We start from the raw sequence: 13,198 nt of genomic DNA on the forward strand, positions 1-13,198 counted from the left end.
ATAACAAAATGACACATACCCATGCCACACAATTTGCATGCGACAGCGAAAGACCCCAAAGACTCAACCCAATTGAGGGGCATTCAGGCAGCAAATTGTTGTCTGGTTTTGTGGCGCGCATGCGTAACCAACAGCAGCAGCAGCAGCAGCATCAGAAGCAGCCACAAAGGAGGCGCATTCGTCGCTTAGTTAAATTTAAATAGCCGCCAAGCAAATAGCAAAAGTCCAATGTTTGCCAGCGGTAATTGAAAGGCAAACACAGCAGACGAAGAGAAGAGGCCAGAGAAGACCGCCAGTAGACTGAAAGACTGCGCATGTGCAACGTAATGGATCCATTGGACAACTCAATCGAGGGGGAATGGTGCCCAGAGGGTGGGCTATATTTGCCTTGGCTGTTGTTGGCTCTTTCGACTGCTGCTTTGGCCTGGCCTGGCCTGCCCTGGCCTGGCCTCTGTGTGTTTGTAGAAGACGTTTTCACTCTTTCAACTACTTGCAACTGCAACTGCAACATCTTGTGATAGAGTGAGAGAGCGAGAGGGATACAGGCAAACAGTTACAGCTTCTTGTCTATTTTTATTTGGTCAAGAGCAATGTTTGAGCCAAACGAAAGAAAGCCCTATTTAAACAGCTGCAGGTGCAGCTCAGAGAAAAAGTTGTGAGAGTTTCGGGTTTTTTGAGTTGATAATTCATTGAGTTAAAGATAGAAAGCAAAGATATTTGTAGCTTTTCGTTGGTTGAGTTAGGTGGAAAATAGTGCAGTTTTTGAGAATATTTTCCACCGCTTGCACGAAACTTGATTCAAATATAAATCGAAGCAAATTCCCATATTTCCTTAGAATATTTTTCTAGAAAAAAATTTAATTTTTCCTTAGCTCATTTATTTATTTTTATTTATTTATTTTATTTATTTGTTTTATTTTTATTTTATTTATTTTTTCTACTTTGAATTCAGCTTGAATGAAATTCCCATACTTTTGGACTGCCAACATTCTTGAGTCAATTTTCTGCTTAAAGCTGTGTCCTGGCATTCAGGCATTGAAGGCCTGTAGGGGCGCCCCCCTTCAGCATCTTCGTGTCACTTTGTTGGAATTTGTCTTCAACTTGCCTTGCTGCCAGCTCTCTTGCTGCCCTGCCCTGTCCTGCCTGTCCTTCCTCCTCCATTTGTTTACCTGCACAACGAAGCGAAGCAAAGAATTCCTGGCAAAATATAATGAAAATAACCCGCACACAGTGTGTGCGTTTTTAATAAATGAAATTAATAAAACATGTTGTCGTTGGAGTACTCGCACGGTTCTACCCTTACTCCTTACTCCGTTTCTCGGCCTTCAGAGCGTTTCGTTCTTTATTAAATAAAAGTTGAAGCAAATTTGCTGTCATTCAATTAACTCGAGAGTCGTGCAGTGGCGTAAAGATTTAAACTCCTCTTGGCTCTTGGCTCTGCTGCCATATCGTTTTAAGGATGCCAGCCCAATCAATGCCCCATCCAAAAAATGGATGTTGAATGTGTGGCAAATGAAGAAATTCAATAAAATGTTATAAATAATTCAATAAGCAATGAGGAAAACCCAAACCAAAAGACACGCTCGAAGTGAAAGTTTTCTCTCTCCCTCTCACTCTCTCTCTCTGTCTCTCTCTCCTGTCTTTGCCATAATCAGTGGAAGAGAAATGCCAAACCGTTATCAAAATTCGAATTCCATGACGCCAAATGGCCGAATACCCCACAGCATTAAATCATAAAAATTGACTCATTTGTAACATAAAAAGCACATTAACACATTAGGGGGATGCCCCCCCTGTCACTACCCACTCAGAGGGGAGGAGGAGGAGCACTGCTGACAGCTGAAGCGAAACAAAAGTCGAAATCGTTGGCACTGGAGCGCCGCCATCAAATATTCCCAGGGCCAAGTGCCACAGCGATGAGAGTGAGGGAACTACGAGCAGCGGCAATAACACGAGCAAAGTATAGTCAAGGATATACACAAAGGGAAATGCGAATGGGATAAGGATACCAGCGATGGAGATGGCAAGTCTCTGGCTAGGAAGGACAGGAGGAGGATAGGGAGAATGTGTCGTGATTTCGTGGATTTCTTAGAGTTAGATTAAAATTCTAATGTGACCACAGAGAAAATATAGAATCATGCCACTATAAGGTACTATTAGCGTGTCGAATCTTTCAGCAATATGTATCCATTTTAGTTTTATTTTATTCGTATATTATAATAATATAATTATAATAATTATAATAGGATATAATTATAATAATTATATTATTTTTATATTATTATTATAATGGGATATAATTATAATAGGATATAATTATAATAATTATAATAGAATATAATTATAATAATTATTAATTATTATAATATATATATCATAATAATTATTATAATAACTACAAGATAGAATCAAGGCACTATAAGGTACTACTAGCGTGTCGAATTTTTCACCAATATGTAACCATTTTAGTTTAATTTTATTCGTATAATAATATAAATACAATAATTATTAGGTTTTTCCAATACTAATCGATTTTTTGATAACTCTCGATATTTCTCGATTAATTACCAACATTTATTGACACTAATTGATTTTAATGTGTTCTATTCTGATATTTTTCCCCAAATATATCCCTACAGATATAAATTGATTTTTTTCTCTGTGGTTATAGATATTTATGTATTAATTGTACATATATATTTTGTTTTTTATGTTTTTACATTTATCATTTTTTTTTTCAATCTATATTTAACGAGTCTTATCGATGGCCTATCTAATTGCATCCACAAATTATGTGCAAAAACCGAAAATCAAAGACTTTCTTCTGCTTGCCTCCCATGTCGTTCATCCCTACTCACTCATCACGCTGCCATCTCTAAGGCACACACCAAAAGTCTCACACACACAGAGCTCCCAAGCCCCCACTTCGCGCTGGCAATCAATTCAATCGGGCAGACATTAAGCGCTGAAACGTAGAACATTGCTGCCCCCGCAAAAGGCGCAAAACCAAATCAAACATTAATGCAATAAAATGGAAAACGCGTTAACAACAATTGCCTCAGTGGCCAGAGAAACGAGCTCCAATGGCAGTGGCAGGCGGCAGTAGGCATTGGCAGCACATGGCAATCAGTGCAGAGCGAGCGAGGAGTCCAACCCAAAAGGATCTGCTATGGTATCCGGCTGCTGCCTAAAAGTAGAATATGCCAAAAGCGAAAATCAATGCCACTGACAGGCCGACGCTCCCCCCAAACAGCAACAACAACAAAAGGGACTAAGTGAGCGACAGCCACAGAAGCGCCAGCCAGTGAGAGTTAACAATGGGAAGGTAGCCAAGCAGCTGATGCGTATGTGTGTGAGCAGGGGGGAGTGGGTGGGTGGGAACGCCTCTGCATGTTTTGTGGCAACATGGGAACATGTCCTACTCCTCCCTCTGACTTTAACAGCAAAGGCAAATGCAGGCAGCAGCGTCTAATGCGCCAATTAAGGAGTGGGGAATTAGGAAGGTGGGAAACCGATGAGCTGCCATCCTCATCACATGGCTGGCAGCTCTAAGAAGGTTTGGAGGAAGGGACTACAGCGGCTTTGATGGCAAAGGTAATGTATTGCTGATTTGAAACTTTGTAGAAGAGAAAAGATGGCAGGCAGGCATGAGAGCATGGCATGGCTAATTCTGCGAGAGCTCTATGAATACAAAAAAATGTAACTGAAAGTCTTAAATGGTGGCTTATTCGTAAAGTTTATCCAAGAGATTGGGTATAAAATATGAATTAATCAGCCCAGATAGTTTCCCAAAAAAGAACTTGTTGTCAGCGAGCTTTATAACTCCGAACCTTTAGCATAAAAATTCCATAAACACTTCAAATCTTAGAGCCCTAAAAAAGCTGTACTGTATCACTCTCTTTTCCATAACCAAATCTGCACCAATCCAAGCCCGAGCCAACGCCAAGACCCACAAGAGCTTCGATTTACATATATGTATATCTTGCAAACTCTTTTCTATATAAATCTATAAAGCTCTGCGGCTCACCAATCTGCCATTTCAGAGCCTATTCTCTACCCAAATCTCTCTTAAATCAAACCAAAATCTCTAACAATCCCTAAGCAAATCCCACGCCTAATGCCGACATCAATTGACCTCTGTATTGACCCACAGGAGTGACCTCTCCACCAGCGACTGGGCATCAGGGGCATCAGCCAAGCGGCACTGATTAATAAAGTTAAATGACTTATAAGTCCATTAAACAAACTTCTCCATTCTGGCGTTAAGGAAAAATGCCAAAGAAATTAGCGAACGAGCAGCCAACGGCAGGGAAATAAAGAAAATGCTAAAAGAAAAAACCAAAAAAACCAAAAAAAAAAAAAGAAAACCAAAGGAAAAACGTCTGCAACTGATTGAAATACAGAGCAGAAAAAAAAACACGTGAGTGGGGATGGGAAAACAATTGCAAACACACAATTTTTGGGGGAAAAAACTCGAAGGGAAAACTAAGGAAAAACTAAAGAAAAACTAGGAGTACGAGTACATAAAATTGTGATGGCAGCCTTGTGGCATGCAATAAGCAGAAATCAATTGACCCATTTGCTATATGTGCCGTGAAGAAAGAGAGAGCAAATCAAAAGGAAACGAACCCCCAATGGCAGCCCCAAAAGGCAGCCCCAGCAGCAACCCCAAAGGAACTCTTCAAAAACGAGGAAAACCAAAGCAAATATTCGATTGTTTTCCCCCCACACATTTCTAATGACAGCGTGAAAATCGACAAATCAATGCATTTTCCCTTATTGAAGTTGCAGCTGTGGGAAAATGAAAAGCTGCATTTTCAATGCTCCAATGCGCCAATGCACACAGCAAAACCACAGGAAAAACAAAAGAAAAAGTAAACTTTTTTACAGGCCCTAGAATTTACAACGTTTTTCAATCAATTCGAAATCGGAATAGGAATTGGCATAGGAATCGATGCGTTGGTGGTGCGTTGCGTGTGGCCGGGGGCAGGGGCAGTGGCAGACGTGGGGGGGCGGTTAAGGTTTCTGAAGTTAGTGTCAAAGTCAATGTGAATGAAAATGTGAATGTGAATGCGACCAAATGTCAATGTCGTCTCACAGATAATATCGTTTGTGTCTGACTGTCTGTCTGGTCAGTAGGGTATCGAATGGGGAAGGATGTGTGTGTAGCTCGTGGATATGGAAAGGAGTACGCTGCGTATGATTTAAAGCAGTAAATTACATCACGAAAACTTCTGTTTAAAGTTGATTTTGATTGAGGCTTTTAAACGGCATTTTATTCTGATATGTATTATGATTTATGGAGAAGGAATTTGTAGTTGCAAAAATGTGTAAAAAGGTTTTAAAAACTACTTTATTTTTGAACATTTTTTTGCGGGCAGAACTTGGCTTTAAATACTATTTGTGTAAATCAATTTTAAAATACATTTTTGATGTTTTTGCAGGTGATATTTGAATTACCTTTTGAGCCATTAATAATCCTTTTCTAAAATGTATTAAATGAACTGCCACACTGCTTTAACTTCTTCATAAACGTATCATAATTTGCACCGCTTTTAATGAAAAATATTTTTAGCAGAAAAAATGTCTTAAAACTTTTATATTTTAAGGGATTTTCCAAAAAATTGTTTAACCCGAAAATGTACTTTTTTCTTGCTCGTTTTGTATACTATTTTTAAGATATTTTTTCTATAATTTCATACCAATTTTTATATAGAACATTTTACTTATTTTCCAAAAAAATTCTTGGCAATTAAATACTGTATTATACTCTTCTTAAAAATGCGAAATTCTGAAGAATATTTATGTAAGTCTGTAGATATTTATAGGAAATTAATTTTCAATGAACTTTATTTCATATTCTAAAAATGACTCACATAATTATGTGTTCCTTATATTCCCTTATGAAACATCAAACAATCTTTTACACCTTTTTTTTTGTATAGAATAGATTATTATTTTATGCAACACTTTAGCTTAAATTGCTTCAATTATCCCCCAAACAAAAAAAAAAAACAGCAGCGGCAGCAGCAGCTAACATTTCCCACATGTTTAGCTCCTTCCTACTACTGCCTTTCGCTCGGTTAATATTTATGGGTAGCCTACATTTAGGCGCTTGGCAGTGGCCCCTGTCGAAAATAACTCAACTGTCAAAAATGTATGCCAAACACATACGCGATGGGGCCAACGGGCAGGAAAATGGTTCGTGATGCGTGAGAATGAACGGGCAATAGAGAGAGAGGGAGAGAGAAAGCGAGGGACAGAGAATGATAGGAAATGCCATGAGTGAGTCGCATATTTTCATTAAAAGACATCCATCAAAATTCACGCATGAATACTATGAACTTTCTCCCACACACACAGCCGAAATAACGCAATAAATACGCATCCACACACGCACGTTGTCATTTTCCGGCTATGAAAAAAGGTGAAAATAAAGAAAGTTTGTGCCGCAAAATATTTATAGAGCAAACGCCTACCAAATCCTGATAGAGAGCAGTCAGTCTAACCCCCCGAAAATCTTTATAGAACCCCTTGCAAAAAAAAGAAAGTAAAAACCCCAGCAACAACAACAAAAATGGGCAAAGAGTTTTTGGTCACGTAAGGAGCTCATAAAGAATGGTGGGGCGATGGCATAATTTGCACTCTACTGTTCTTGGCTTTCTCGCCTATTGTTTTGCACCCTACCACCCCCTCCCCATAGCACTGCAATTTGGGGCGCCAGAAAGTAGGCTATATTCCACATTTTGGTAATAAGTTTTGTACCGCTGCCAAGTGGCCTAAAAGCATGCCATAAATCGTTGCAAAATATAGAAATTTAAGCAACCAGAAAGAAACGAACTTTCCCACTGTCTGTGGTGTGTGTGTGTGTGGCTTTAACCCCTTCTTCAAGAACGAGAAGGAGCATGAATATACGAAACTTTTGCATTTCCATCATATGAGAGAAAGTGAATTTCACTCAATCTTTTTGTGACTTTCATTTCTCTTCTGTTGTTCCCCTCTTTTCCCTGAAACTCTGCCCCTCTTTATCCCATATCTCTGGCTTCTTCTTCTTCTGGTTTTCCCCTCCCCTGTATCTCCGGCAACCTTTTTTCATTTGTAATAAAATTCATATGACTTTGGCGCATGTTTAACGTTAAACTCCAGGTCCGTGCTGCCTCCTCTGACTCCTCTGACTCCTCTGTCCCTCGCTAACGTATGTGTGGTGGCGGGCAGGAGGCCCATCATTAGGCCCGGGCACGCACATTTATGTTACGAGTACTGCCGCCGCCGACGACCGGCAGTCACTGGGCGCCACATGCAAAACGCCATGTGTGACATTTTTAGTACCAAACATTTGTTTTGCGCACCGGAGACGCCACTGTGAGAGGCAGAGCGAGGTATCCACAGCAAAAGGTAGAGGGGGCAGGCTTTCTCCACGAGAGAGAGAGAGAGAGAGAGTGGTGTGCCCCCAGGAGAATGGGCCAGTGGGTTGGGTAGAGGGGGGGGGGCCAGTACTCAACACGTACCAGGGCACGGGCATGGACGCTTGCCTGTCGCCCTGTCGTTCGTTCTTGACTGTCGTTTGGTCGCTTTTTCTGTTGACTTTGCATAATTTTATTGCTTTTCTTTTATTTTTATGCGAGTGTTTGCCTCTGCGCCCCCTTTCCCACCCCATGTCCACCCTTGGGGCGACATTGACATTATAATCAATATTTCTGTTACTCCAGTTAAACATTTTTCTTCGTGTGTGTGTGTTGCAGGGAAAAGAGTATTTTGCTTGGGAAGGGAAAGGAGTCTTTTGCTTACATTTTGCCTGATATTTGTGCATTTCATTAGGGGTATGCCTGCCCTCTTTAAGGAGCTTTATTCGGGAGTAAGAGGAGAGGTAACTTATTTCTATAGGTGGTGTTTGGGTGAAAGGTTTCTATGGTTTTCACTCGACATTACTCTGGTGTCGTTTACTTTAAATGTATATTAAAAATCATATATAAAATAAAACCCATTTCTCTCTTGTTATCACAACTAATATTTTCATAGAATTTTCATAATTTTTGCACTGATTTTCAGCTCACTTTTCCATCCAACTTCCTGCGGTCATTTGGTTAACTTTTCAATTTTTATCGCATATTTTCCATCACATATTATACCAAAAAGTTCTATATTTTATGGCTTGTTTTGTTTCCGGCTAACGTTAACGCAATGTATGATGGGGCAGAACCAAAAAAGGAAAAACTTTTAGCCAAAGTTGTTTGTTTTTTTGTGTGTGACAATATTCTGTGCTGTGTTTGCTTTGTGGCACATTTTGAAAATGATTTTAGTGCCTCGTAAAAATGTTTATAGAGCGAAAGAGCAACAGAGAGTGGGGGCGAATGGGAGGGAGAGTTTATTGCAGAATGTATGATGTTGGCATTATGCATTATATATTCATGATCTGTTATGTTGTGTCTGGTCAGTCCTTGACTTTGCGAATAATTACCCATGAAAATTTTTTCTTCCCGTTTTTTTTATTCCCCTGCTCTGATGATAAATCGTGAAGTGTGCCCTGCCACCCTGTGGCTCCTCTTTTTCTGTGTGGAATGACAAATAAATGTCAGCAAAATATACATAATGTCGCCCCCATAAGTTGTATCATTATTTCTCCCGCTTTGATGGTGGCTGTAAAATCATTTTGCATGTGCTGTTGTTGTTGTTGTTGTTGCTGGTTGTCTTGCTCTGTGCTTTAATTTATGTCATTTGTGTGTAATTCATAATAATAATAATTTTCATGTACAAGGCAGGAAACAAGACACAGTCATCTACCCCGTATCCTACTGCTCCCCTGCTGTACCCCCTTCTTGTACATACATGCTCGTACATTATCCTCATATAACGAGTCAAAATTTTAATGGATCATTGCTGTTTATCAGACATTTACAGTTATCACATGTGACAGGTTTTTTGTGTGTACAAAAAGAATTTTGTAATGTTCTTTTTTTTGGTTTTAGGGTATTTAAAGGGGCACGAACTTGATATATTTATTTTCAACTAAATATAAATATTCTCTTTTGATTTCAGTGTAATTTAGCAAATAATAGATAATATTGCTACCAGCAGATACAACTTGGTGGATAATTGACGTCAAGGAGGTAATAGATTTTGGTTTTATTAATAAAATTTAATCACAAAAGTTACTAAGAAAAAATCACTTAATGCCCAAAGGTTTAACTGACAGATAATATTAGAGTTATGCAGATATTTGAATTAAAAGTATCATAATTTTAATTTGTTTATGTTATATTATTTATTAATTAATTAAGAGTAGATTCAATATTATCTGTTCCGATAATATTTAATTTAATACTATCTATTTACACCATAAAAACCTATTAAATAGCTGAAATTGCAATGGTTTTTATATCTGATAAAAATATAATATTTACAACATAATAATATTATAATATAATATTTAATATAATATATATTTTAAAAATATAATATTTATATTTTGTTGTTATTATTTTTTATTAGTTATATTTTCACCTGCATGTCATATCACTATTTCTATCATAATTTCAATATTTTAAATATTTTAATTTTTAAATATTTAAATTAAATAAATATTTAAATATTTTAAATCTCTTGTCTTTTACCTGGCATGTTGTGGCCCTACATTTCCCATATCATGGGCCGAACTGGCGCTTATTTGAAAATCAGCAATGGCGCCAGATTCCATGCCCAAAGGTTGCTTGCACGTGCCTAAAAGAAGAAGAAAAAACAAAGAAAAATATCAGATATAAGATGATGTAATGATGAAAAATCTAGTATAATTATAATGATATATGGGAAACCACATGGAAAACAAAAAAACCCAAAGAAAAAGCTCAAAAAATTATTAGAGATAAAATCATAGAAAACAAAAATGATTCGCTCCATTCACCTGTCGAAATTGAATGCATAAATTAATTAAACCCAGAGACAAAAGGGCAGGCCACAAATTGGAAAGAAGCGATACACAGATACAAAGATACATTGCCCGCTGTATCTGGGACTTTCAGCAACTCAATTTCCATTTGCCATCAATCTGTTGGAGTGGAGAATGCATGAAAAGCGCAATTATCATTTCCATTCCACTTGAAGAATGGATAGGGGGAGATGGGCTCCCACCAGCCTCTCGCATCTCGTATACAGCCCCAAGAGACCGCGAAAGGGTCATGAATAGGTCGTTGAGACATTGCCATCATCATCATCATCATCATCATTGTTTCTGCTGCCTGCCTGCTGCCTGCCTGCTGCTTGCCTGCTGCTTCCACAAATATTCTTCTTCTGCTTCAAGAATATTATCATTCAGTGAATAATTAGATGCAATCAGTCAGTGCTTAAGCACCATAAGTCAAAGCCATAGCCCATAGTGGAGAGGAAAAACTAGACAAAGGTCAGGGCCCCTCCCACAGACAGGCAGGCAGTGGAAGCAACAGAGAGAGAGAGAGAGAGAGATAGCGAGAGATACTTGACAGTCGAATCGCGCCATCTGCAGATATGGATACTTGCCCCCACAGAGACCCTACTCTAGCCAGACCCCAGACCCAGTCCCTTCCTTCTTATCTGCTTGTAGTTTCATTTTACAAAACCATCGAAGATCTCTCAAGCTTTCGTCTCTTTGCGCTTTTGGCAGAGTGGCTTTTGAAAAGCGAGGGCTGCTTGAGCAGTTTCTGTGAGAGAATTCAACGAAATTTGTAGTTTTGGTTGTGGGGGAAAGAAAACTAAGTCCAGGGTTCATTCATTAATTTAAGCAATTCCAATCGAAGCTAGTGCTGCCAAACTGCCAAAATGGAAGATAATATTCAGATATTAATGCAAGAATGATCCTAAGCAAATCTTCCTAAAGAGAATGTATTCAGCGATCATTAAGGCAATGTCTCTAGAGTATAGAAAGCTATTGAAACCATTGGAATACTACAAGATTAATTTATCAGCCCATGTCAAAGAATTAATTTGAAGATCAGTATCGGAATATATCCTCGGATCATCATCACTACTAACACTGGAATTTTATACTTCATTTTTTAATTTTTAATTTCCCTGGGAAAAGAAAGATCTGAAAGAAATATCTCTCTTCTTTGTTTAGATCCTAAGATGAGTTTAGGATCACTCTGTTAGCAAAAAATATAGAGATCACTGTAGAAATAGATTTTCAAATCATTTTGTAAATTTCAAAATTGAAATATATTTATTTTTGCTGAACCAAAGACTCATCTACCAAACTGGAAGATCTCTTTAATGGAAATTCCTTCAGAAATTAATGTTTACTGCATAAAAAAAACAAATAAATAAATCACTCATTAGCCATTGTAAAATCTCAAGAATTTGCTGCAAGATCTCGCCTATCATCATTCTCTATTTGTATGTTCGCAAGGCTCCGCCCTCCGCCCACTGCCCTTTTGACCCACAGTTTTACGCACTGTTTGCTGTTTTGGCCATTCTTTGTCTGCCTCTCTGTCTTTCTGAAGTTGTGAAAACTCATTTAGCCAGAAAAACGGGAGGGGGGAGAAAACGCAATTGCTTAATTATCGACAGACACAACGACAGCTGTAGAAAGGAGCTTTGGCAGTAAATTGTTGCAATCACTCAAACGCCCCCTCCTGGGAGGGGGGAAACCCCACTCCCAACATCGTAATATCTATGACATATTGCAGCTCATAAATTATTTTTAATTATTGGAAAAACGAAACGAAAAACTAAGCACGAAAATGGGGCAAGAAAACTGCTATAAAAAAAGGGGGAAAAATGTGTGTGGAAAATACTTCTCTATTTAAAGGAAATTGATGGATATGCCATCGCACTTTTCAATTATGAGGATCGGCTGCCATCCATTCCGATTGAGAGATGGGAAAAATCAAAGGAAAGCTAAACAAATATGCCAGCGAGAGCGTAGAACACATCTCCTTCTGTAGGGAAAACAAATAGTTTTCTATGGGGCGGGGTTGGGGGGGAACGAAAAACTTTCAACGGTGGAAAATGCAAAACTACAAAGTGAAAAGTAAACAACGCACGCGGTCGGCAGGGAGAACTCCACCAATTGTTGCTGCTGTTGCTGCTGTTGCTGCTGCTGTTGGCGCAAAGTTTTTGCACAAAATAAATTGCGCAAAATTTAATTAACTGCCACTTGAGTGCATGGTGGAGGATCCTGGTGGGTGGGGAGGGTATATGGTATGGTACTGTTCTGTCCGCTGCAGCCAGGCAAACCCCAACCCTACATCCATACCCCGCATGTGTGTGTGTGTGTGTGTGCGATAATCATAATTCAAAGTTCTCCCTCCCTCTATCTCTCCCTCTCTCACTCTCTCTCTTCAGTTGTTTGTGTGTAAAACACAAACAAAATGTTGTGGAGAAAACACCGCGAAACTTTATGAAAATTGAAAATTGCACAATTTTACAGTTCAATGCTGCTGCAGCGTTTGGGTATGGCCCCATAAGCCATGCGAAAATTGTTAACAAACATTTCACGGTATACACTTTCATATGCAGAAGATAACTTGATGAAGCGGTTAGAAAATAATCACACACACACACACACACAAGAGAAAGAGGCAGAGAGAGAGAGAGATTTGCCCCTGGAGGGATTATCCAAGTTAATTAAGCGCTTAACCACAGGGCGAAAAACAGTCAGAGGAGCTGCAGCAGCGATGGCAGTCTCTGAATATCGTAAGAAATAGTGCTTGAAAGTAACTGTGTGTGTGTGTAACTGACAGATAACCTTTTAAGCAAGAATAAGTCTAGAATTGCGTACATTTACAAACAGTGCCCGAGGGTTTTTACCTCTTTATAGGGATATATGTATACATCCATGCTGGAGAAGCTCCACAAAATAGCCGATATTTGCTCAGAGTATCTGCCATTTTACCAATATGTACTGCAGACTCTCCAACAGTTCTTGAGTTATAAAGAGGCGCCCACAAAGGAAGCAGCAGCAGCGGCGCGCTGTAGCGGGAAAAAAAAAGTTTCTCGAGCGACCGAAACAGCGTGCGAGCGAAACAAAAACGCGCCAGAAACGCGCTTAATGACGCGTATCTGCTGGCGCTCATAAACAACAAAAGCAACAAGGCGTACTTTATGGGCAGGACGCCCCCGCCATTGCCACCGCCACCGCCAGTGCCCAGCCCTGCTCCTGCTCCTGCTCTTGCCCAAGAACGAACGAACTTTTGGCCATGGTTCGTTGAGGCTGAAAGTAAGCGGTGGT

The 13,198-nt window shown here is 39.2% G+C and overlaps 1 protein-coding gene across 1 annotated transcript in view; it reads right to left on the reverse strand.

The window, feature by feature from the left end:
* Positions 1-13,198, reverse strand: part of LOC111079662 (discoidin domain-containing receptor 2-like) — a 128,933-nt gene that overhangs the window by 92,881 nt on the left and 22,854 nt on the right. The window contains exon 3 of the mRNA XM_041592421.1: positions 9,612-9,717. Within this exon, the coding sequence (XP_041448355.1) occupies positions 9,612-9,717 (106 nt within the window). The remainder of the gene's footprint in view (positions 1-9,611; positions 9,718-13,198) is intronic.

The sequence above is a fragment of the Drosophila obscura genome, unplaced genomic scaffold (genome assembly GCF_018151105.1).
Source record: "Drosophila obscura isolate BZ-5 IFL unplaced genomic scaffold, ASM1815110v1 contig_179, whole genome shotgun sequence".
Taxonomy (NCBI): Eukaryota; Metazoa; Arthropoda; class Insecta; order Diptera; family Drosophilidae; genus Drosophila; species Drosophila obscura.